A 24,996-nucleotide genomic window follows, 5' to 3' on the forward strand; every position below is an offset into this window, starting at 1 on the left:
CAGGCAAAATTTGATGTGCTGCAATTCCAAATTTCCAAAGTGAATGAAGGAATGAAGTCCTTTAAATTATGATTTTGTATAAATACTAGGCATTAACACAAAATCGACGGCACAAAATGGGCAGACTTTACTTGTTTGAAAAGGACTGGTTACAAGACAGACTTTTTTAATTTATTTAATGGGAAGAAGACTTATTTAGTTTAATTGATCTATTTTTGTTCCCTGCCAAAATTCGATTTGCTGCAATTCCAAATTTCCAAAGTGAATGAAGGAAAGAAGTCGTTTAAATTATGATTTTGTTTAAATACTAGGCATAGACACAAAATCTACGGCACAAAATGGGCAGACTTTACTTGTTTGAAGAGGACTGGTTACAAGACAGACTTTTCTGATTTATTTAATGGGAAGAGGACTTATTTAGTTTATTTAATCTATTTTTGTTCCCTGGCAAAATTGGATTTGCTGAAATTGTATTTTGCCAAATCTCGATTTGAGACCTGATAGGAAGTATTAAACGCTTAGTTAAATCAATACAAGTTGGTAATAAGAGCGAGTAATGTTGGTTGAACCGATGAATGAAGGTTGAAAGCAATTTAAATTATGACTTTGTATAAATACTAGATATTAACAGAACATCTACTGCGCAAAATGGGCAGAGTTTACTTGTTTGAGAAGGAGTGGCTTATTCAAAACTAAGATTTATGTAATCTGTTTGTTCCCAGGCAAAATTGGATGTGATGCAATTCCAAATTTCACCACATGATGGTGCCCAATTTTGACTTCATAGGACATATTAAACACTTAGCTTGTTATTATGTTCAAGGTAATCAGATTTGTTTATCATTCTAATGGCCTCTTCAAAACTATTCTGGATTACTACTTTGGATCTATTCTACATTACTTGGCAACAACATACTCTGTAACAGATTAGGCAGTATAATCACATATGTTAACTTGAGAGTGCCCACACTCAATCTACTTATCGTGATGTGTTAAATCAATTACTGTTAGACATTATTTGTCTGATAATCTACCAAATCTTTGAATTGAAGAATTTGTGATTTAATTAATAGCTTGTTCAGGGTAATCAGACTTGTATATAATTCTAATGGCCTTCTTTTGAAAACTATTCTGAATTACAACTTTGGATCTTATATTACTTTGCAACAATCTACTCCGTGACAGATTAGGCAGTATAATCACATATGTTAACTTCAGTGCCCACACTGTATTTATTTATGGTTATTTGTTAAATCAAGTACTGTTAGACATGAAATAGGAAGTGTTTAACATAAATGTTATGGCTACTCACCATTGTAGCTCGCTCCTGGTCAATGATACGAGCCTCTTCTTGCAGTGGAAAACTTGCAGCCAACAAACACCGTGGAACCTAAAGGAATGAAATTAAACATTAACATTTCGCCTCGACCAATTTTCACACGTACAACGCAACGCGGCTACACTTCTGCTATTACAAACGTAAATCTCCTTAAACACAATGAGTGTTACTTACCGTGTACGCTCTAGACGGTCCAGTTGCAAGCAGAAAATAAAGATATTTCTGTTGATAATCGTCGCTGCTCAGTGGCTCACGGCCATCGCGCCAACAGATTTGAATTTTGGCGGAGGTTCGGGCAATTACGTCATATCCGCGGCATTTGACTGCGACGTAATACCCGCTTATCTGAAACGGCAGTTAAAAGTAGAGTTACATCAAGTTTTCTTGGAACCTAAACGAATGAAAGAAAACTATCATTTGGCCACAACCAACATTCACAGATACAACACAACGTGCGGGGTTGAGGTTAAAGATTGAGTGAAGGGCCCTCGTTTTAAACTACTGTTTTGAAAAGGAGTGGGAACAAGTAAGACGTATTTAATTTATTTAATGGGAAGTAGTAAGACTTATTAAATTTATTTAATCTACTTTTCTTCCCAGGCAAAATTTGATGTGCTGCAATTCCAAATTTCCAAAGTGAATGAAGGAATGAAGTCCTTTAAATTATGATTTTGTATAAATACTAGGCATTAACACAAAATCGACGGCACAAAATGGGCAGACTTTACTTGTTTGAAAAGGACTGGTTACAAGACAGACTTTTTTAATTTATTTAATGGGAAGAAGACTTATTTAGTTTAATTGATCTATTTTTGTTCCCTGCCAAAATTCGATTTGCTGCAATTCCAAATTTCCAAAGTGAATGAAGGAAAGAAGTCGTTTAAATTATGATTTTGTTTAAATACTAGGCATAGACACAAAATCTACGGCACAAAATGGGCAGACTTTACTTGTTTGAAGAGGACTGGTTACAAGACAGACTTTTCTGATTTATTTAATGGGAAGAGGACTTATTTAGTTTATTTAATCTATTTTTGTTCCCTGGCAAAATTGGATTTGCTGAAATTGTATTTTGCCAAATCTCGATTTGAGACCTGATAGGAAGTATTAAACGCTTAGTTAAATCAATACAAGTTGGTAATAAGAGCGAGTAATGTTGGTTGAACCGATGAATGAAGGTTGAAAGCAATTTAAATTATGACTTTGTATAAATACTAGATATTAACAGAACATCTACTGCGCAAAATGGGCAGAGTTTACTTGTTTGAGAAGGAGTGGCTTATTCAAAACTAAGATTTATGTAATCTGTTTGTTCCCAGGCAAAATTGGATGTGATGCAATTCCAAATTTCACCACATGATGGTGCCCAATTTTGACTTCATAGGACATATTAAACACTTAGCTTGTTATTATGTTCAAGGTAATCAGATTTGTTTATCATTCTAATGGCCTCTTCAAAACTATTCTGGATTACTACTTTGGATCTATTCTACATTACTTGGCAACAACATACTCTGTAACAGATTGGGCAGTATAATCACATATGTTAACTTGAGAGTGCCCACACTCAATCTACTTATCGTGATGTGTTAAATCAATTACTGTTAGACATTATTTGTCTGATAATCTACCAAATCTTTGAATTGAAGAATTTGTGATTTAATTAATAGCTTGTTCAGGGTAATCAGACTTGTATATAATTCTAATGGCCTTCTTTTGAAAACTATTCTGAATTACAACTTTGGATCTTATATTACTTTGCAACAATCTACTCGGTGACAGATTAGGCAGTATAATCACATATGTTAACTTCAGTGCCCACACTGTATTTATTTATGGTTATTTGTTAAATCAAGTACTGTTAGACATGAAATAGGAAGTGTTTAACATAAATGTTATGGCTACTCACCATTGTAGCTCGCTCCTGGTCAATGATATGAGCCTCTTCTTGCAGTGGAAAACTTGCAGCCAACAAACACCGTGGAACCTAAAGGAATGAAATTAAACATTAACATTTCGCCCGGACCAACATTCACACGTACAACGCAACGCGGCTACACTTCTGCTATTACAAACGTAAATCTCCTTAAACACAACGAGTGTTACTTACCGTGTACGCTCTAGGCAAAATTGGATGTGATGCAATTCCAAATCTATCTGAAACGGCAGTTAAAAGTAGAGTTACATCAAGTTTTCTTTTTTAATCAACACAATCATTTACAACCGTTGACCAGAAAGAATCGTCGAAATTCGACGTCCCCCACAAACGCCACGCTCACTCGCTTTTCAGGGCAACAAAAGTACTTCTTTTTAAAAACGATGAGTTGTACTTACCGTGTACGCTCTGGACGGTCCAGTTGCAAGCAGAAAATAAAAATATTTCTCTTGTTAGTCGTATGTTACCATCCGCTGTGTCTTTGTCAACATCGCCGCCATTTTCCTACTTCCTGCTGCGAGCCACGCCCACGGATTTAAATTTGGGCGGAAGCTCTTTCCATTGGCGTCGTTTTCGCGTATAGCAAATCCGATTGGTTGGGAAGGGGGCACGGTTATGCAGCCGAGGAGTCCTGTGATCGGTGGGATGTAAAGTAGGCGTCGACGTCACGTCCGCGTCACGTGACCACGACGTGGCAGACGTCAAATAGCAACCGCTGTTTTGTTTAGTAGACTTACAGTTGTTATGCATTGACATAATGGCGCACACACCAAATAGATTTAAATAAATTAAATAATTCTTCTGCCCACTCTCTTTTAAACAAGTTAACTCTCCCCGCGGATTTGAATTCCGGCGAAAGTTACGCCCATCGACGTCACGTATGTCACGTGACCACGACGTGGCAGATGTCATATAGCAACCGCTGTTTTGTTTAGTAGATTTACAGTTGTTATGCATTGGCATAATGGTGTGCACTCAAAATAGATTTAAATAAATTAAATATTTCTTCTGCCTACTCCCTTTTAAACAAGTTAACTCTGCCCACGTCCATTGACGTCTTGTCTGCGTCACGTGACCACGACGTAGCGACGTCATATAGTAACCGCTGTTTTGACCAGTAGACTTAGTTATTATGCGTTGACATAATGGCGCACTGGTTAGCATGGCCACCTCTTAAGCATGATGATGCGGGTTCGACGCCTGATCAATGTTAGCATGGAGTGAGCTGAAGTGCATGGCGCTGAAGATTTGAATCTTTGAAATGCGCTGAGGTCTGACATATCAGGCAGAATGGTTTGCCATCACGTTCAACAAAAAATAGAAACTTTCCCACTCTGATTAAAACGTCCTGTGTTCATCTACGTATTTTCGTTTTGCTGTGCATCTTTTCCCTGCCATTTCGAGAGCCCAATTGACACTCATAGTTTAAAGAAATGTGTTTGCCCATCCTACTTTGTGGAATTTCACCACATGCGCTTTTGACCAAAATACCAAATTGAACTCAAGTGAAGCCAACACGCACAACCCCCCCCCCCCCCACACACACACACACACACACACACACACACAAATGTTGATATGAACATAAAAGAGCCGCATGCGGTTCGGGAGTTGCGGCTTGGCCAAACCTGTACTATACAACTTTATTTGTATAAAATTTTCACAACAGCTGTCACACAAACAAAGCGGGAAAAACCGAAGACGTGCGTGTTCCGCCCACGCTGGATTTATTTGCACCTTTGAAAAGACACCGTATTGCCGCAGATGTGGCAAAGAGTACTTTTGGGCATCTGAGACGGAAGGATGTCCAAAGCATCACGTCACCTGCTCTGGTAGGCATGGTGGTGGGACGTTGAGGTCAACCGCTTTGGGGTTGGCTGACTCTTTGATCGCAGGATGCCACACACTTGAAGACAGAAGCAGAAAAGCAGAGCTAAATGCAAAATGTACTCACCGGTGATTCCAATTTTTTTCCCCCCTGAAGAAACAGCTGGACGGGTGGCCCCGGCTGGCCAGTGGGACTCTTGTTATTCTGACCCTTTTTAGTGCGCGTTTGGGGCAACAACCGTTTTTTGTGGCGCTCTCTTCTGGTTCAAAAGTGCCCTGCATGTGAATTTGCTTTTCCTGCCTTCTGATTGGATGAGCGCCGGTGTGACGCGGTGCCTCTGTCACCGTGGCGGGGGGTATACGTTGGCATCGGAGCGTCTGCCAACGTCTGAGACCGGCTGGCAGTGTATCGGAGGTGTCGAGTGCGGTGCCGCTGGAGCTCACTCACCAGCTGGTGTTGGGGCCACAGAATGAAGGCCAAGGAGAAGAATAGAAAGAGAAACAGAAACTTCTCCTCCAATTGTTTGATTTGTCTCTTCTGAGCTTCGATGAATTCTTTCAGCTCTTTGTTCCTCTAGGACGGACAAATGGAAAGTGGCATTCAAAAGCCAGTAAGCGTGCAAGTAAGTGCCGGGCTGGCTTTGGGCCCTTACCTGTTGCGCGCTGTGCAGCAGATCCATTCTCTCTTGGAGGATGCAAGCGTCGCGCTCCCTCAACTCGCACATCAGGGCTCGCTTCCATTGGTCCACGGCGCTCCTAAGCTCTTCTCTCTGATCCGCCGTCAGCACGTCATTCACGCCAGCGTGGCTGGCTTTTTCGCCGTCCGTGGCGGGGCAGTCCCGCTGCGGTAGCGCCTCGTACAACATGGCCTCCAGCTCCAGGATCCTCTGGGCCGCAATCCTCGTCCATCAGTGGTCCGGCGGGAGATTTGAGGGCGGCTTACCTTATGAGCCTGGTCCATGGAACACTTCCTGAAGTCCAACTCTTCATCCAGGTAGCCCTTCTGCTTGCAGAACATATCCTAGCACAGCTCAAGGTCAGAATTGTTGGGGCACATTGCCGGAGTTCCCCTTGGCTGATGTCGCGTGTCTGTCTACCTTCTCACTTTCAATGTCCAACATCTTCTGTTGAAGTGCTGACTTGGTCACTTTGATGTATTCTAACCACTGAGGAAAGGCTGCTGTCACATAAGCAGAATGCGAGAGCGTGCGTGGACGTGCGCGTTACCTTCTCGGCTAGGGTGAGAAGGGTCCTGGCGTGAATCACGACCACCTGCTCCTCGTTGGTGAGATTCTGCAAGAGCCCAAAGGCACAGCGTCAACAAGCTTCTTTCAGCGCAAAGCCTTCCAAAAGTCACATTTGAGCCGCCGAGTCTCGTGGAGTGCGAACATAAGGAGTTCGACATACACTTACGGCGTTATAGCCCAGGATGTCCAGCTTCTTCATCAGATCACTGATGACGATGTCCGGGGGAAAGGCGCAAGGAGCAATGTAAGGTGTTCTGGGACCTCGGGTTAAGGTTAGGGTTGCGAGGGACGCCTTACGTACGCTCACGCCCTCGGCCTCGCAGTAGATCTGCAAAGGGCTGAGGCCGTCTGGGAAACGGACTTGCAGAAACTTCAAGACGGGGCGCCACTCCCTCTCCTGAAAGGCAGAGGCATGCATCCGTCCGTCCGTCCGTCCGTCCGTCACATCTCTGGCCTCAACACGCTTGTGCGAGTCTTCCCACCTCCAGCTCCAGGATGCGGAACTCAAGCAGTTCGTTTTGGTCTCGGATATCCTGGATGTGCTCTTTCAGACGCGCTTCTTCCGCCTCCATCCGCCTGACCTGAAAAGACAGTCAGACCTCATCTGCGGGGCTTCCCGACAGGTGTGACGCCAAGCGACTCCGCCCAGCGCCTTTCTTTCCGTCACCTTTTCGGCCAACTGCTGATTGCTCTGACGCAGCAGCTGCTTCTCCTCCACCCACTTGACATTCTAGAAGAGACAAACGCGTGGACAGCTTTGGAATGTTGTGTCATTTTCATCCACAAATTCTTTGGTTGACTGGAAAATGACATTTGCTTTTCTCCGCATTTTCCCAGCCACGTTCGGGGGGGGGGGGGGGGGGGGGGTGGTTGGTCCAGTAATGCCAGACGGATGAGTGACTGAAGAATGTAGCTATTTTGTCTGAGAAAAAGGTGTGCTCATTGATGAGCTTACCTGTCCTTGTTGCTTCAGCGCTGACTCCAGATCTGCTACTCTGCTTTGATAGTGACCCATTTCTACCATCAGCTTTTCTCTGGTCTGAAAGGAGGAGGAGGGAGGCTCCTCCTCCTCCTTTCAGACCAGAGAACACCCGAGGCTGGGTGAGAACGGGGAGGCTGCGACCCGGCCGGGGGTTGCGGGAAGGGGCGCCACCTTGATCTCCTTCTCGGCGTCGTAGTCCCCTTTCGCTGGTCTGGGCTAGCAGAGCGTAGGCTCGTTGCAGCGCTTGATATTCTTGCGTCAGCTGGCGGTAGCGAAGCTCCGCCTCTTCATGCACACACCAATGCAACACAGCACTAGTACCAGAATCAGTCAGACCGGCGACAAAGCACCCGCGACGCAAAGACGAGTCCGATTCCAGGCTGAAGAGGAATGTTTGGTGCCAATACGCTGGCAGAAATGGCGGGCTACCTCTTCGGGTTCCGTGTCGGGGGTTCTGTCGGTGTGAAAAGACAAGGACGATCCGTCCGAGTCCACCAACACGTCTTCGTCGTAGCCGTAAAATGTTTCGATGACCTGCGGGCGCGGAAGCAAACATCTCTCTGAACAAACTGAAGCGACACCTCACGATGAATCGACGAGAGGAACGATAGCGAGAAAAAGGCCATTTCATCTTGCGCAACACCAAGCAGCCGCAAACAAACAGACTCACCTTGCAGGACCTCACGCTTTGTTCCTCCTCAGAGATTCTCGACGTCGGTATCGTAGCAGCAAATCTCTCTCCTGTCGACACAAATAATCCGCCTTTGAGATTCTTTGGATGCAAAGGGAACGAACGGCTCCGGCGCAGAAACAAACGCGACTCACAATGACATTTCTGACATGAGCTCCTGTCTCCAGAGCCTGAAAAACACGTCACCGGCGATGATTGGAGGGACGCTCGTCTTTTCCAAAAGTGACAACTACAGGGTGTGTCAGGGTTTTCCAGATTATCTTTATCGTATCATTGTGTTGCTTTGACTTTGACTGCGACCTGTAATAAATAATATTATTTATCCCTTATTTATCCCTATCGCTTATCCCTTCCTACACAAAGTCGTAAAACACCCCTTGCTATGTTTTGACTAGAGGTCAAGGGCTTCCTCTATTCAATCCACTCTTACACCCACCCTGTTTCTCTTAATTAAAATGCTCGTGCAGGAGCCGAGAGTCAGACTTCATTCGTACAACGGATGGACTCTCCACCTGCAGGTGTCCAAAAGAACTTACTTGTCTCCCGTGTGGTTCTTGCAAAATAAGTTGGAGCGAGCGCAACTCTAACAGGGTGCATTTTGCCACTAGCTGCCTACGGACAATGACGTCGCGCTCGCGGCTCATGGTTGACGGGCTGAGCAGCCGGGCAAGTCCGTCGTTTTCAGCGCACAGCGAGTGGCAAAGGCGCTGACAAAACGGGAGCTTTGAGCTGCTGAAAACGGCAAAACAAGTCTAAAGCGTGTTCAAACGCGTGCGCACAATGCTCCTGCTTGAAAGGTCGGAATTTAAGGGGCCAATTTTTTGGATGGCGGCCGCCGGCCAAGCTTTGGACGGAAAAGGTTTCCTGGCGACAGCGAGCGAGCGCGGCGCTGCCGTACGTGCACCGAGTCGCCTGCCTGAAGACCTTGGACAAGTCGTCGATGATGTGCCGCTGCTCCACAACTTGAAGGAACTCCATTTCACCGTCCTGCTGGCCGCAACCGCGGTCCAGGTCATTGAGCGAACTAGGCCTTCTCTGTGGAACACAAATGCAGTGGACTCTGTTGGCACGCCGCCGTTGTCCGCGTCGACTTACCAAGCTTGCCATCTCCTCGTTCTCCTGGGTGACAAAGCGCACTTTGTTTTCAAGGCGACACAGCACCAGCGAGAGTTCTTCATTCTTCCTGCTCAGGCGTTTGTTTTTGTACAGGAGTGGCAGAAACTGGCTTTCTGTTTCTCTCAGTCGCTTTAGCTGCAAGCATGAAGTGCGGGATGTGAAAGACGCACAACACGCGGGCCAGAACGTATCCATTCCTTTTGCATCGGTTTGAACGGAATCGTGGCTTTGGCTCCCAATAAAAGACATCTACCAGGCAACCGACTCGCCGCGCCGCTCAACTAATAAGCAAGCGCAATGGGTGCCTCGCTGGATGGCGCGCATCAAACGTAGCGCAAACCTTCAAGCGTGCCGTCAATAAATTACCAGTTCATTGCGCTCTTCAGAAAGCAGGGCGTTTCGATCCTCCAGTTTCCTGATGACTGCGCTGAGCTCAGCGATTTTCAGATGAAACCGTCGCGTGTCCCGATCCTCCTGAGACTGAAAACGCCCCGCAACACACACACACAAGCACTCGTTCAAAGTTCAAAACTGTTTTTGTGCTACCTTCCTCCAGCAACGAACTAAGTCATGCGTACTGCAAGTGTGTGATGAGGTGGCTTACGCAATGAAGAGGATTGCTAGTAGCGGCGTTGACCCCACTTCCAGGGTAGTTTAGGCCCGCCCTTTGGGAATCCCTCAGGGCAGCGATCTGCTGCTCGGCAGCCTGAGTCTGCAGCTGAAGGCGGTGGACGTGGCCGGCCCCAGGGCTTCATCCAAAACACTAACCGCTCTGTCTTTCAGCTTGATCTCATCCGTCTGGATGTACAAACGGGGAGCGCTCAGGCAGGCGGGCAAACTCATTTGCCAGAATTGTGACAAAAACAAAGAGAGCAACCGGCCAATTTTTTTTCTTGAATCGACTGGAACACCTTTGCTGTGACAAAAGCGAAGCGAGCAACCGGACATTTTCTTCTTGTGAAATAGAATAGAATAGAATGCCTTAGGTGTCATTGCACTGCAGGTATACAACGAAATTGGGAACATAGCCACGCACCGCGCATCTGATCAGTCCTACCAGTCGGCGGATCTCCCTCTCGCAGTCTCTCTTGGTTCGGCTCAGCTCCTCCCGATGCTGGTGATGAGCCGATCGGAGCTCGGCCGCTCGGGACTGCCAGGCCTGCTGGGCCGCTGCCAGGGCTTCTTCCGCGCTCCTGGTGGAGGCGACACCGCTCGGTCTCCCGACACCGCCGCGTCTCCTCCACCTCCGCCAGCAAAGCGCCCCCCCTCCTCACCTGAGCAGACATTGCGCCACACCGGGCCGTTGAGACCGCAACGGAGCGCCGCGACGCTTACTGGGGACAAGCTACACAATACGGTAGCGGCCGCATCGAAGCCCGACGTGGCGTGCGGATAGTCAGACACGGATAGAGCGGATCACCTTGTCCATGGAGCCGTCCCTCAGGCTGAGGACCAAGGCATTCAGTCGCTGGATCTCTCCATCTTTGATTTTGATCACTCTCATCAGCTCCATTTCATGCTGCCGCAGTAATGTCTCCCTGGTAATGGCTAACTCTTTCTGCTTCTCCTCATGGAGTTTGCTTTTGAGTTCCGTCATGGCGGCGGTGGCACGGTGGTGCTCCGCCCGCAGGTCCTGACTTCTCTCTCTCTCCAGACAGCTGACCTGACATGACTTAGACTTAGACTTAGACAAACTTTATTGTCATCTTGTCTGCACATGGTGCATACAAAACGAAATTCCGTTGCATACGTCTTACAACAAAGTAGTGATATTGCAGTTGAATAGAAGTAACATATCCTATGAAAATATATATATATACATATATACTATATATATATATATATATATATATTAAAAATAAGTATAAAGTGCAGCAGTGATAATTATGCAATAGTGCAAGTAGGCAAAACAGTATTCAAGAGTGTGCAGAGGAATGCTAAACCATGTATTAAACTTCTATTTAAAGGGTTTATACAAGTTCAGTAAAGTTGGTGGTGCGAGATAGTGCAAGATAGAGGTCCGTAGTGTCATAAAGTACAGTTCTGTGAATGTGTGATGCAGAGTTCAGTTTAGAGCTCAACAGTTCTTGTGTTCAACAGTCTGATGACAGCAGGGAAAAAGCTGTTGCAGAACCTGGTGGACCTGCAGCGGATGCTGCAAACCTCTTCCCAGAGGGCAGCAGGGAGAACAGTCCATGGTGGGGGTGTGATGGGTCATTGATGATGTTACGGGCACGGGACATGCAGCGCTGAGATGAAATGTCCTGAATGGAGGGAAGAGGAGCCCCTATGATCCTCTCTGCTGTCCTCACCACTCTCCTCACGTTCTTCCAATCGGAGGCGGTGCAGCCTCCACACCACACAGAGAGACAGCTTGTCAGAATGCTCTCTATGGTGCTCCTGTAGAACGTCCTCATGATGGGTGGGGGCAGGTGGGCTCTCCTCATCCTCCGCAGGAAGTACAAGCGCTTCTGTGCCCTCTTGACCAGTGCCGTAGTGTTCATAGTCCAGGTGAGGTCTTCTGTGATGTGGACCCCCAGGAATTTGGTGGTGCTGACCACCTCCACAGCTGAGCTGTTGATGATCAGTGGAGCGTGGTGAGGCTGTTTTTTCCTGAAGTCGACGATGATCTCCTTCATCTTCTCCTCATTCAGGATCAGGCTGTTTTCTCTGCACCAGCCCACCAGCTGCTCCACCTCCTCTCTGTAGTCCAGGTCGTTGTTGTCTCTGATGAGCCCCACCACCGTTGTGTCGTCTGCTGACTTCACGATGTGATTGGTGGTGAACCTGAGGACGCAGTCGTGTGTCATCAGGGTGCACAGCAGGGTCAAGTCAAGTCAAGTTTATTTGTATAGCCCTAAATCACAAACAGTCTCAAAGGGCTTCACATAGCCAAAAATTGACAATTATTCTCAAAGCATCCCCTGATCATAAGCTCCCAAAAGGGCAAGGAAAAACTCAAAAAACCCCTGGCAGGGGAAAATGAGAAACCTTGAGAAGGGACCACAGATGGAAGGATCCCCCTTTCAGGATCACCAGGTTATAATGGATGCAGAGAGTGCACAAGTAATACATAATATGAAAATCAATGAAAAAATGGATGTCGGAGGTGCCCTCGGTTGTCCTGGCCGTGTCTTCAAGGAGGTTGAGCTGCAGTTCCTTCATCTTGAATTGGTCCCCGAGAATCCAGCTAGCCGCGATCAGCTTTTGAGCCACCTAACCTCCCCCAGCCGGGGAGGGGGTGGGCAGAGAGAACAAAACAAACTCCGGCCAAATCGGCCATCACAAGTTAGTTAAAGGCCATCTCATAGAAATGTGTCTTTAAACGTGTCTTAAATGTTTCTACTGAGGTAGTAGTTCTAATATCCATTGGTAGGGCATTCCAAAGCTCTGGAGCCCGAATAGAGAATGCTCTAGACCCTGCAGACATTTTCTTGGCCCTCGGTATAACTAAAAGACTAGCGTTTTGCGAACGAAGGTTACGAGACGGAACATAAGGAACGACTAGGTCGACGAGATATGAAGGCGCTAAGCCATGCAGTGATTTATAGGTTAGTAGAAGAACCTTGAAGTCACATCTTAAATGGACCGGGAGCCAATGTAATTTGGCTAATATTGGGGTAATGTGATCAAATTTTCTTGACCGTGAGAGCATCCTCGCAGCGGCATTTTGCACTAACTGTAGACTTTTGATACTGGACTTAGGAAGACCAGAGAATAATACATTACAGTAGTCCAGGCGCGACGTAACGAACGCATGTATAATGGTTTCCGCATCCCCGGTCGAGAGGATAGGACGAATCTTAGCAATATTACGAAGGTGAAAAAACGCAATCCTGGTTATATTCTTAATGTGTTTTTGAAAGGAGAGCGTTTGGTCAAATATTACCCCGAGATTAGTTACCGTATCACTCTGAGTGATAGTCCGGTTATCTATAGTTATAGTGGTTTCCTTAAATAAGTGTTGATAACGAGTAGGACCAATTATCAACATCTCAGTTTTATCTGGGTTAAGACGAAGGAAGTTGAGAGACATCCATTGCTTGATCTCCGCAAGGCACGCCTCGAGATTACAACAGTCCCGTGGATCTGTCATCGATAACGGCATATATAATTGGGTGTCATCCGCGTAGCATTGAAAGCTAATATTATATTTACGTATTATGTCCCCAAGCGGAATCATATAAATATTAAATAAAATCGGTCCGAGTACCGATCCCTGTGGAACACCACACGTAACATTATAAAGCTCAGAGGACGTATTACCATGGACCACTCGGTGCGTCCTGCCTGATAGATAGGAATTGAACCAGCTGAGTGCTGACCCTGAGATACCAACACAACTTTTAAGACGCCCTAATAAAATATCAAAGTCTACAGTGTCAAAGGCAGCACTAAGATCGAGTAGTAACAATACAGACGACGTATTTGAATCCATAGCTATGAGGAGATCATTAGTCACTTTAGCAAGTGCTGTCTCTGTAGAATGATTAGCTCTAAAACCAGACTGAAAGGAGTCATATCGATTATTAGCGACCATGTAATCAATAAGCTGCTGCGCTACTACTTTTTCGAGAAGTTTTGCTATGAATGGGAGGTTTGAAACTGGCCTATAATTACTGAGACAGTCCGGGTCGAGATTTGCTCGCTTAAGTAGTGGTTTGATAATAGCGGTTTTAAAGGCTATTGGCACTATCCCAGAGGAGACAGACAGATTGATTATATTTAAGACGGACGGTCCTAAAATTGGAAATAATTCTTTAAGTAGTTTGGCTGGAAGCGGGTCGAGTAAACATGTTGTTTGTTTAGCCGTACTAACCAATTTTGTAAGCATTTCAAGGGACACGCTATCAAAATTTGAGAGGGTTATTGCATGATCCCCAGCGCTAGTAACCAGCGGAGCGATTGGCATGGTATTTTTGATCTCGTCCCGAATGGACTCAATCTTTTGAGCAAAAAATTTCATAAACTCGTCAGCTGAGTGGAAGGAGCTATCGGGGGTCGGCTGGCGCAGAGTTAGCTTTGCCACTGTATCAAATAGGTATTTAGGATTGTTTTTATTAAGATTAATGACTTGCGAAAAATAACAAGTTTTTGCTAAAATTAGCGCATCTTTATATTTCAGGAGGCTGTCCTTCCATGCCTGATGGAAAACCTCAAGTTTGGTTAAACGCCATCTGCGCTCATGCTTTCTACATAATTGTTTAAACGTACGTGTTTCATCTGTGAACCACGGAGTTGGCCATCTACGGCGAGTTTTCAGACGTAGCGGTGCCACAGAGTCGATGGCTTTTAATAATGTCGCATTGAATTCATTTGTAAGATTATCGATAGAGCCGCTGTATGCGGGAAACATGGCGGTTGCCGGCGACAGTAACTCAGACAGCGCAGTTGCAGTCATGGAGTTAAGATTACGGCTGCTATAATTCCGATTGCTCTCTTGTCTTTGACAAGGAACTAAAATTTCAAATTTTATTAAGAAATGATCAGACAGAACAGTAGTGTAGGGCAGTACTGCTATATTTGAGGTTGCTAGTCCCCGGGATAATACCAGATCTAAGGTATTTCCATTCTTATGCGTTGCTGCTTGTACAGCTTGCGTAAAACCACACGTATCGATTAAAGTTTGAAATGCCGAAGTCAGTGGTTCTGACGGTGAATTCATGTGGATGTTGAAATCACCCATGATAACTATATTATCTGCATTTGTCACTAGATCAGCCACAAATTCTGAAAATTCATCCAGGAAGCCAGAGTAAGCCCCGGGTGGGCGGTAAATAACAACAAGATAGAATGACGGTAACGCAGTGGATCGCACAATGAGAACTTCAAATGTTTTAAATACGTGAATTGAGCGAGGCCTAAATCTAAGCTCAGAATTTGAGATGAGGGCGACACCCCCACCCTTTTTTCGAGGACGTGCCACATGCGAGCTCACAAAATTTGGAGGCGAGGCCTCGTTAAGTGGCAGCAATTCATTAGGTTTTAACCAGGTCTCGCAAAGACCAAAAACGTTTAGATTATGTTCCGTGATAAGGTCATTAACGAGAACTGCTTTCGTATGAAGTGATCTAATATTCATAAAACCGAATTTAAGTGTAATCGGTTGATCAGGGTGCGTATCTATCGAAAGATTTTTAAACGGGATGCGAGTAAAATTGTGTTCTCTAGGCCTAATATCACCTCTCAAAAGTTTATTAGGGCGGTGGGATGAAACGACCGTGGGAATTTGATGATGAATATTTGTTACACATGTGAAGTTATCTAAAACAGGCACCGTTTCATCAGCAAGACCGGTCGGAACGGAGTGATTGGATTTGTCTACTACCCCAGTAGAAAGTGTGTTTATGTGCATTGCAGCACTATTTAAACTGTCGCGCTCTAGTCTACACAAGGAGCTATGTGTATGCTGAAAGTCTAGCCTAGCGCTAGTTAACTTTAACTTATCAGACTCCAAACCCATCCTCACAGGTGGTCTAATCACCTGTGCCCTGGCCTGCTCTAGAGTGACCTGTCATGAGAGGCTCAAACAGTAATCTATATTCCTAGAAAGAGTGAAGGCGCCTTCACGGTTAGGGTGAAGGCCGTCCTTCCTCAGCAGGTCAGGGCGGCCCCAGAAGGATGACCAGTTATCTATAAAATACAGTCCCTGCTTTTTACAGAACCCAGCCATCCATCGATTAAGGGAGACTAATCTACTAAACCTCTCATCAGTGCCTCTCCCAGGCAGGGGGCCAGAGACAAATACTCGATGCCGACTCATCTTTCTGGCAAGATCACAAGTCCTCGCTATGTTTTTCTTTGTGATCTCTGATTGTCTCATCCTAACATCATTGGAGCCGACATGTATCACTATGTCCGAGTAGCTAGTGTTGTTGGAACTACGCTGTTGACTAGGCCTATTGCGAGTCAGCTCCCTAAGATTAGCTTCTATGTCGGGTGCTCTGCCCCCAGGAATACACATTACCGTGGCTGGATTTTTAAGCGTAATGTTTCGGGTAATGGAGTCGCCTATGACCAAAGTGCGAGGGCCAGTAGACCGAGATGACTTTGGACGGCTATGCGTCTTACCTGGCTCATCGCGATTAGCAAGCCGCTTGGGGCTAATGCTAACCGGGCTAGCGGGCTGACTACAGCCCGCGTCTGTGTCCGCCGCAACTACTGTTATCGCACTATTCTGCTCTAACTGGCGGACACGTCCCTCTAGCAGAGACAACCTCTCTAAGAGAAGGGTGCAGTTGGTGCACGAAGCCGTACATACCTCTTGGTCCGCTGCCATACTTTGTGTCCGAGGAGCGACGATCTGTCAGAGCAACCCGGAAGTCCGGGGGGGCTCAGGACGCAGCCCTGAAGGGAGCCTGTGCTGAGGGTGATGACATCAGAGGTGTTCTGTCCGACCCGGACTGACTGAGGTCTGTTGGTGAGGAAGTCTAGCAGCCAGTTGCGAAGGGGGGTGTTGAAGCCCAGGTGTTCCAATTTTCCTACCAGATGCTGTGGGATGATGGTGTTAAACGCTGAGCTGAAGTCCAGGAACAGCCTCCGCACATGGGTGTTCTTCTCCTCCAGGTGAGCCAGGCTCAGGTGAAGAACGGAGGAGATGGCGTCCTGAGTGGAGCGGTTTTGCCGGTCGGCAAACTGGAACGGGTCAAATAATAGGGGGAGTCTGGAAACGATGTGACCTTTAAGCAGCCTTTCGAAGCACTTCATCATAACCGGAGTCAGTGCAACAGGCCGGTAATCATTAAATGAGGTGATTTGAGGTTTCTTCGGCACCGGAATGATGGAGGCAGTCTTAAAGCACGCCGGCACTGTGGCTTGGCCCAGCGAGGTGTTAAAAATGTCTGTGATGACCCCAGCCAGATGACTTGCACATTCCCTGAACACACGCCCAGGAATGTTGTCGGGGCCAGGGGCCTTACAGGGGTTGACTCTCCTCAGGGTCTTCAACACATCGGCGGAGTCAAGGCAGAGTACCTCCTCTTCCTGATGGGGGACAGTTTTAACTGCTGGAGTGCCGTTTAGTGCCTCGAACCTCCCAAAGAAGTTATTTAGACCATTTAGAAAGTCAGCATCAACTACACCCACCGGGGGGGGGGGGGGGGGGGGAGAGTGAGTTGTAGTCTGTAATCGCCCGTATGCCTTGCCACATACTCCTGATGTTTTTGACGTCGTGGAAACGATCCTGAAATTTTCGACTGCGGTCTCGCTTCGCTATCCTGATGGCACGGTTCAAGTTGGCTCTCGCTGTCCTCAGTGTCTCCTTGTCGCCAGACTTGAAGGCAGAGTTCCGCGCTCGTAGCGTTTGACGTACCTCCTCAGTCATCCAGGGTCGTTGGTTGCCCCGGGTGATGATATTCTTAGTGGTGCTGACGTCCTCGGTGCATTTGTTGATGTAGGCTGACACAGTCATGGCACACGCATGTCTAATCTACATCGGGAAAACTGGGAGGGAGGGAGGGAGGCAGGCAGGGAGGCAGGCAGGGAGGCAGGCAGTGTCTGTCTGTTGAGGTTTTCACCTTGTTCTTCTCCTGCTGAAGTTCTAACTGGACGTCCATCAGTTTGGTTCTCAGCTCGTCATTGGCGGCCTGAAGGGCGTCCGTTCGCTCCGCCTTGGCCCGCCCTGCCGGAGCTCGTTTGGACATCTCTTACTCGAGTCTCGCCCGGTCGTCAGTCAGAGATCACAACATTTGTACCTGGAGAGCACAAACGCAGCGCTGTTTTCCACTGGCTTCGAACTCAACTTCAATCGGTACCGTAACTTACAACATCATAAACATAGAACTAGCTTGACTTATTCATTGAATAAATGCATTTGGTTCTTCAAAACTGCATCACGCAACATAGCGTGACCGAGACGGCCGTTATCCACCTGCGTGAAGTTATTTGGTGAAATGAATGAGATGTTTAAGACACCATCGTTCTGTCTCTATGTAGATGAAGGGAAATAATCGATTGCTGAAGGTCCAAAGGTGTTGTGATAAACAAATAAACATATTAGTGATTAGTGACATATTTGTGATAAACATATTAGGCAGGATAATCACATATGTTAACGTGACTGCCCACACTGTATTTATTTATGGTTATTTGTTAAATCGAGTACTGTTAGACATGAAATAGGAAGTGTTTAACATAAATGGAAGACGAAAGGGGTACTCACCATTGTAGCTCCTGCTGGTCAATGATACGAGCCTCTTCTTGCAGTGGAAAACATACAGCCAACAAACACCGTGGAACCTAAAGGAATGAAATTAAACATTAACATTTAGCCTCAACCAACATTCACAGATACAACGCAACGCAAACTACACAAACGTAAATCTTTTTAAACACAATGAGTTGTACTTACCGTGTACGCTCTAGACGGTCCACTTGCAAGCGGAAAATAAAGATATTTCTGTTGATAATCGTCGTGTTTGTATCCGGTGTCTCGCTCAAGGCCATTGCGCCCACAGATTTGAATTTTGGCGAGAGTTCAGCCTATTGACGTCATTTCCGCGGTGTAATACCCGCATATCTGAAACGGCAAAGTTAAGAGTAGAGTTAAATAAAGTTTTTAGTCAACGCAATAATTTACAACCGTTGACCAGTCGAAATAATCGTCGAAATTTGGCGTCTGTGGCTGGAAGCAGACGCCGAGTTCGACATTCCTCCCAAACGCCACACTCCCTTGCTTTTCAGGGCTAAAAAAAAACAGTTGTAATTACCTTGTACGCTCTAGACGGTCAAGTTGCAAGCTGAAAACAAAAATATTTGCCTTGTTAGTCATCGTGTTACTAACAGCTGTGTCTTGTTTGCCAGAACTGCCGCTTTCCTACTTCCTGTTGCAAGCCACGCCCACGGATTATAATTTTGCCGTGAGTTCCGCCTATTGACGTCATGTCCGCGTCACATGACTGCGACGTAATATTATCTAAAACTGTTTGTGCGGTATTGTGTTGTTCTGTGCGGTATTGTGTTATTCTGTGCGGCGTCGTGTTGTTCTGTGCGGCGTCGTGTTGTTCAGTGCGACGTCGTGTTGTTCAGTGCGGCATGGTGTTGTTCAGTGCGGCATGGTGTTGTTCAGTGCGGCATGGTGTTGTTCAGTGCGGCATAATGTTGTTCAGTGCGGCATAATGTTGTTCAGTGCGGCATGGTGTTGTTCAGTGCGGCATGGTGTTGTTCAGTGCGGCATGGTGTTGTTCAGTGCGGCATAATGTTGTTCAGTGCGCCATAATGTTGTTCAGTGCGGCATGGTGTTGTTCAGTGCGGGATGGTGTTGTTCAGTGCAGGATGGTGTTGTTCAGTGCGGCATGGTGTTGTTCAATGCGGCATGGTGTTGTTCAGTGCGGGATGGTGTTGTTCAGTGCGGCATGGTGTTGTTCAGTGCGGCATAATGTTGTTCAGTGCGGCATGGTGTTGTTCAGTGCGGCATGGTGTTGTTCAGTGCGGCATGGTGTTGTTCCGTGCGGCATGGTGTTGTTCAGTGCGGAATGGTGTTGTTCAGTGCGGCATGGTGTTGTTCAGTCCGGGATGGTGTTGTTCAATGCGGGATCGTGTTGTTCAGTGCGGGGTGGTGTTGTTCAGTGCGGGATGGTGTTGTTCAGTGCGGCATGGTGTTGTTCAATGCGGCATGGTGTTGTTCAGTGCGGGATGGTGTTGTTCATTGCGGCATGGTGTTGTTCAGTGCGGCATGGTGTTGTTCAGTGCGGCATGGTGTTGTTCAGTGCGGCATGGTGTTGTTCAGTGCGGCATAATGTTGTTCAGTGCGGCATGGTGTTGTTCAGTGTGGAAAGGTGTTGTTCAGTGCAGGATGGTGTTGTTCAGTGCGGCATGGTGTTGTTCAATGCAGGATCGTGTTGTTCAGTGCAGCATAATGTTGTTCAGTGCAGCATGGTGTTGTTCAGTGCGGCATGGTGTTGTTCAATGCGGCATGGTGTTGTTCACTGCGGGATGGTGTTGTTCAATGCGGGATCGTGTTGTTCAGTGCGGCATAATGTTGTTCAGTGCAGCATGGTGTTGTTCAGTGCGGCATGGTGTTGTTCAGTGCGACATAATGTTGTTTAGTGCGGCATAATGTTGTTCAGTGCGGCATAATGTTGTTCAGTGCGGCATGGTGTTGTTCAGTGCGGCATGGTGTTGTTCAGTGCGGCATGGTGTTGTTCAGTGCAGGATGGTGTTGTTCAGTGCGGCATGGTGTTGTTCAATGCGGCATGGTGTTGTTCAGTGCGGAATGGTGTTGTTCAGTGCAGGATGGTGTTGTTCAGTGCGGCATGGTGTTGTTCAGTGCGGAATGGTGTTGTTCAGTGCGGCATGGTGTTGTTCAGTGCGGCATGGTGTTGTTCAGTGCAGGATGGTGTTGTTCAATGCGGGATCGTGTTGTTCAGTGCGGCATGGTGTTGTTCAGTGCGGCATGGTGTTGTTCAGTGCGGCATAATGTTGTTCAGTGCGGCATGGTGTTGTTCAGTGCGGCATGGTGTTGTTCAGTGCGGCATGGTGTTGTTCAGTGCGGCATGGTGTTGTTCAGTGCGGCATAATGTTGTCCAGTGCGCCATAATGTTGTTCAGTGCGGCATGGTGTTGTTTAGTGCGGGATGGTGTTGTTCAGTGCAGGATGGTGTTGTTCAGTGCGGCATGGTGTTGTTCAATGCGGCATGGTGTTGTTCAGTGCGGGATGGTGTTGTTCAGTGCGGCATGGTGTTGTTCAGTGCGGCATAATGTTGTTCAGTGCGGCATGGTGTTGTTCAGTGCGGCATGGTGTTGTTCAGTGCGGCATGGTGTTGTTCAGTGCGGCATGGTGTTGTTCAGTGCGGAATGGTGTTGTTCAGTGCGGCATGGTGTTGTTCAGTGCGGGATGGTGTTCAATGCGGGATCGTGTTGTTCAGTGCGGGGTGGTGTTGTTCAGTGCAGGATGGTGTTGTTCAGTGCAGGATGGTGTTGTTCAGTGCGGCATGGTGTTGTTCAATGCAGGATCGTGTTGTTCAGTGCAGCATAATGTTGTTCAGTGCAGCATGGTGTTGTTCAGTGCGGCATGGTGTTGTTAAATGCGGCATGGTGTTGTTCAGTGCGGGATGGTGTTGTTCAGTGCGGCATGGTGTTTTTCAGTGCGGCATAATGTTGTTCAGTGCGGCATGGTGTTGTTCAGTGCGGCATGGTGTTGTTCAGTGCGACATAATGTTGTTCAGTGCGGCATAATGTTGTTCAGTGCGGCATGGTGTTGTTCAGTGCGGCATGGTGTTGTTCAGTGCGGCATGGTGTTGTTCAGTGCGGCATGGTGTTGTTCAGTGCAGGATGGTGTTGTTCAGTGCAGGATGGTGTTGTTCAATGCGGCATGGTGTTGTTCAGTGCGGGATGGTGTTGTTCAGTGCAGGATGGTGTTGTTCAGTGCGGCATGGTGTTGTTCAGTGCGGCATGGTGTTGTTCAGTGCGGCATGGTGTTGTTCAGTGCGGCATGGTGTTGTTCAGTGCAGGATGGTGTTGTTCAATGCGGGATGGTGTTGTTCAGTGCGGGATGGTGTTGTTCAGTGCAGGATGGTGTTGTTCAGTGCGGCATGGTGTTGTTCAATGCGGCATGGTGTTGTTCAGTGCAGGATGGTGTTGTTCAGTGCGGCATGGTGTTGTTCAATGCGGCATGGTGTTGTTCAATGCGGCATGGTGTTGTTCAGTGCGGCATGGTGTTGTTCAGTGCGGCATGGTGTTGTTCAGTGCAGCGTAATGTTGTTCAGTGCGGCATGGTGTTGTTCAGTGCGGAATGGTGTTGTTCAGTGCGGCATGGTGTTGTTCAGTGCGGCATGGTGTTGTTCAGTGCGGGATGGTGTTGTTCAGTGCAGGATGGTGTTGTTCAGTGCGGCATGGTGTTGTTCAGTGCGGCATGGTGTTGTTCATTTCGGCATAATGTTGTTCAGTGCGGCATAATGTTGTTTAGTGCGGCATGGTGTTGTTCAGTGCGGGATGGTGTTGTTCAGTGCGTTATAATGTTGTTCAGTGCGGCATGGTGTTGTTCAGTGCGGCATGGTGTTGTTCAGTGCGGCATGGTGTTGTTCAGTGCGGCATAATGTTGTTCAGTGCGGCATAATGTTGTTCAGTGCGGCATGGTGTTGTTCAGTGCGGGATGGTGTTGTTCAGTGCGGCATGGTGTTCAATGCGGAATGGTGTTGTTCAGTGCAGGATGGTGTTGTTCAGTGCGGCATGGTGTTGTTCAGTGCGGCATAATGTTGTTCAGTGCGGCATGGTGTTGTTCAGTGCGGCATGGTGTTGTTCAGTGCGGCATGGTGTTGTTCAGTGCGGCATAATGTTGTTCAGTGCGGCATGGTGTTGTTCAGTGCGGCATGGTGTTGTTCAGTGCGGCATAATGTTCAGTGCGGCATAATGTTGTTCAGTGCGGCATGGTGTTGTTCAGTGCGGGATGGTGTTGTTCAGTGCAGGATGGTGTTGTTCAGTGCGGCATGGTGTTCAGTGCGGGATGGTGTCTTTCAGTGCGGCATGGTGTCGTTCAGTGCGGCATGGTGTCTTTCAGTGCGGCATGGTGTCGTTCAGTGAGGCATGGTGTTGTTCAGTGCGGCATGGTGTTGTTTAGTGCGGCATGGTGTTGTTCAGTGCGGCATGGTGTTGTTTAGTGCGGCATGGTGTTGTTCAGTGCGGGATGGTGTTGTTCAGTGTGGCATGGTGTTCAGTGCGGCATGGTGTTGTTCAGTGCGGTATCGTGTTGTTCAGTGCGGTATCGTGTTTCTCAGTGCGGTATCGTGTTGTTCAGTGCAGTATCGTTGTGTTGTTCGTATTGTGTTTAACACTTAGCCTCTAACACTTAGCCTCTAACACTTAGCCTCTAGCATCTAGAAGGTAAATAAATAGGAAGGAAGGACTCACCGGTGACGTCTTCGCCCACGTCCAAGCGTTGTACTTTGTATTTTCATCCTTCTGACAGTGGAAAACATAGCCAACAAACACCGTGGAACCTAAACGAATGAAAGAAAACTATCATTTGGCCACAACCAACATTCACAGATACAACACAATGTGACGTGCGGGGTTGAGGTTAAAGGTTGAGTGAAGGGCCCTCGTTTTAAACTACTTTTTTGAAAAGGATTGGGAACAAGTAAGACGTATTTAATTTATTTAATGGGAAGTAGTAAGAGCTATTGAATTTAATCTATGTATTATATTCTATTGTATTGTATTCTGTTGTATTCTTTTGGATTGTATTCACACTAACCCCACTAAAACTTCAGCCCACAAAAACTCGCCTCTGGCGCCTAGCCTCTGGCACTTAGCCTCTAACACTTAGCCTTTAACACTTAGCCTTTAACACTTAGCCTTTAACACTTAGCCTAGAAGGTGAATAAATAGGGTTAAAGGTTGAGTGAAGGGACCTCGTTTTAAACTACTTTTTTGTAAAGGAGTGGGAACAAGTAAGACGTATTTAATTTATTTAATGGGAAGTAGTAAGACTTATTAAATTTATTTAATCTACTTTTCTTCCCAGGCAAAATTTGATGTGCTGCAATTCCAAATTTCCAAAGTGAATGAAGGAATGAAGTCCTTTAAATTATGATTTTGTATAAATACTAGGCATTAACACAAAATCGACGGCACAAAATGGGCAGACTTTACTTGTTTGAAAAGGACTGGTTACAAGACAGACTTTTTTAATTTATTTAATGGGAAGAAGACTTATTTAGTTTAATTGATCTATTTTTGTTCCCTGGCAAAATTCGATTTGCTGCAATTCCAAATTTCCAAAGTGAATGAAGGAAAGAAGTCGTTTAAATTATGATTTTGTTTAAATACTAGGCATAGACACAAAATCTACGGCACAAAATGGGCAGACTTTACTTGTTTGAAGAGGACTGGTTACAAGACAGACTTTTCTGATTTATTTAATGGGAAGAAGACTTATTTAGTTTATTTAATCTATTTTTGTTCCCTGGCAAAATTGGATTTGCTGAAATTGTATTTTGCCAAATCTTGCCTTGAGACCTGATAGGAAGTATTAAACGCTTAGTTAAATCAATACAAGTTGGTAATAAGAGCGAGTAATGTTGGTTGAACCGATGAATGAAGGTTGAAAGCAATTTAAATTATGACTTTGTATAAATACTAGATATTAACAGAACATCTACTGCGCGAAATGGGCAGAGTTTACTTGTTTGAGAAGGAGTGGCTTATTCAAAACTAAGATTTATTTAATCTGTTTGTTCCCAGGCAAAATTGGATGTGATGCAATTCCAAATTTCACCACATGATGGTGCCCAATTTTGACTTCATAGGACATATTAAACACTTAGCTTGTTATTATGTTCAAGGTAATCAGATTTGTTTATTATTCTAATGGCCTCTTCAAAACTATTCTGGATTACTACTTTGGATCTATTCTACATTACTTGGCAACAACATACTCTGTAACAGATTAGGCAGTATAATCATATCTGTTAACTTGAGAGTGCCCACACTCAATCTACTTATCGTGATGTGTTAAATCAATTACTGTTAGACATTATTTGTCTGATAATCTACCAAATCTTTGAATTGAAGAATTTGTGATTTAATTAATAGCTTGTTGTTATGTTAAGGGTAATCAGACTTGTATATAATTCTAATGGCCTTCTTTTGAAAACTATTCTGAATTACAACTTTGGATCTTATATTACTTTGCAACAATCTACTCCGTGACAGATTAGGCAGTATAATCACATATGTTAACTTCAGTGCCCACACTGTATTTATTTATGGTTATTTGTTAAATCAAGTACTGTTAGACATGAAATAGGAAGTGTTTAACATAAATGTTATGGCTACTCACCATTGTAGCTCGCTCCTGGTCAATGATACGAGCCTCTTCTTGCAGTGGAAAACTTGCAGCCAACAAACACCGTGGAACCTA

The 24,996-nt window shown here is 46.1% G+C and overlaps 1 protein-coding gene and 1 long non-coding RNA gene across 2 annotated transcripts; both read right to left on the bottom strand.

Annotated features, from left to right (window-relative positions):
- Nucleotides 1-8,283: 8,283 nt before the first annotated feature.
- LOC148378125 (uncharacterized) lies at nucleotides 8,284-9,928 on the bottom strand. The gene is made up of 3 exons (XR_015856155.1): nucleotides 9,743-9,928; nucleotides 9,505-9,618; nucleotides 8,284-9,273 (listed from the first exon to the last, which is right to left on the bottom strand). It is a non-coding gene; the product is annotated as an uncharacterized LOC148378125 (long non-coding RNA).
- A 980-nt stretch (nucleotides 9,929-10,908) lies between these two features.
- On the bottom strand, nucleotides 10,909-16,909 carry LOC148378126 (uncharacterized). Its single transcript, XM_088368001.1, has 2 exons — nucleotides 16,624-16,909; nucleotides 10,909-16,552 (listed from the first exon to the last, which is right to left on the bottom strand). Exon 2 carries the CDS (start codon nucleotides 11,946-11,948, stop codon nucleotides 11,232-11,234), a length of 717 nt encoding a protein of 238 aa, XP_088224127.1. The 5' UTR covers nucleotides 11,949-16,552; nucleotides 16,624-16,909; the 3' UTR covers nucleotides 10,909-11,231.
- Between the last annotated feature and the right edge of the window lie 8,087 nt (nucleotides 16,910-24,996).

This window comes from Syngnathus floridae, unplaced genomic scaffold (genome assembly GCF_059516105.1).
Source record: "Syngnathus floridae isolate MCC-2025c unplaced genomic scaffold, RoL_Sflo_1.0 HiC_scaffold_63, whole genome shotgun sequence".
NCBI lineage: Eukaryota > Metazoa > Chordata > Actinopteri > Syngnathiformes > Syngnathidae > Syngnathus > Syngnathus floridae.

Excerpts from the sequence above, each read along its gene's own strand:
- LOC148378126 (XM_088368001.1), bottom strand. The coding sequence starts at position 11,948 with ATGACACACGACTGCGTCCTCAGGTTCACCACCAATCACATCGTGAAG.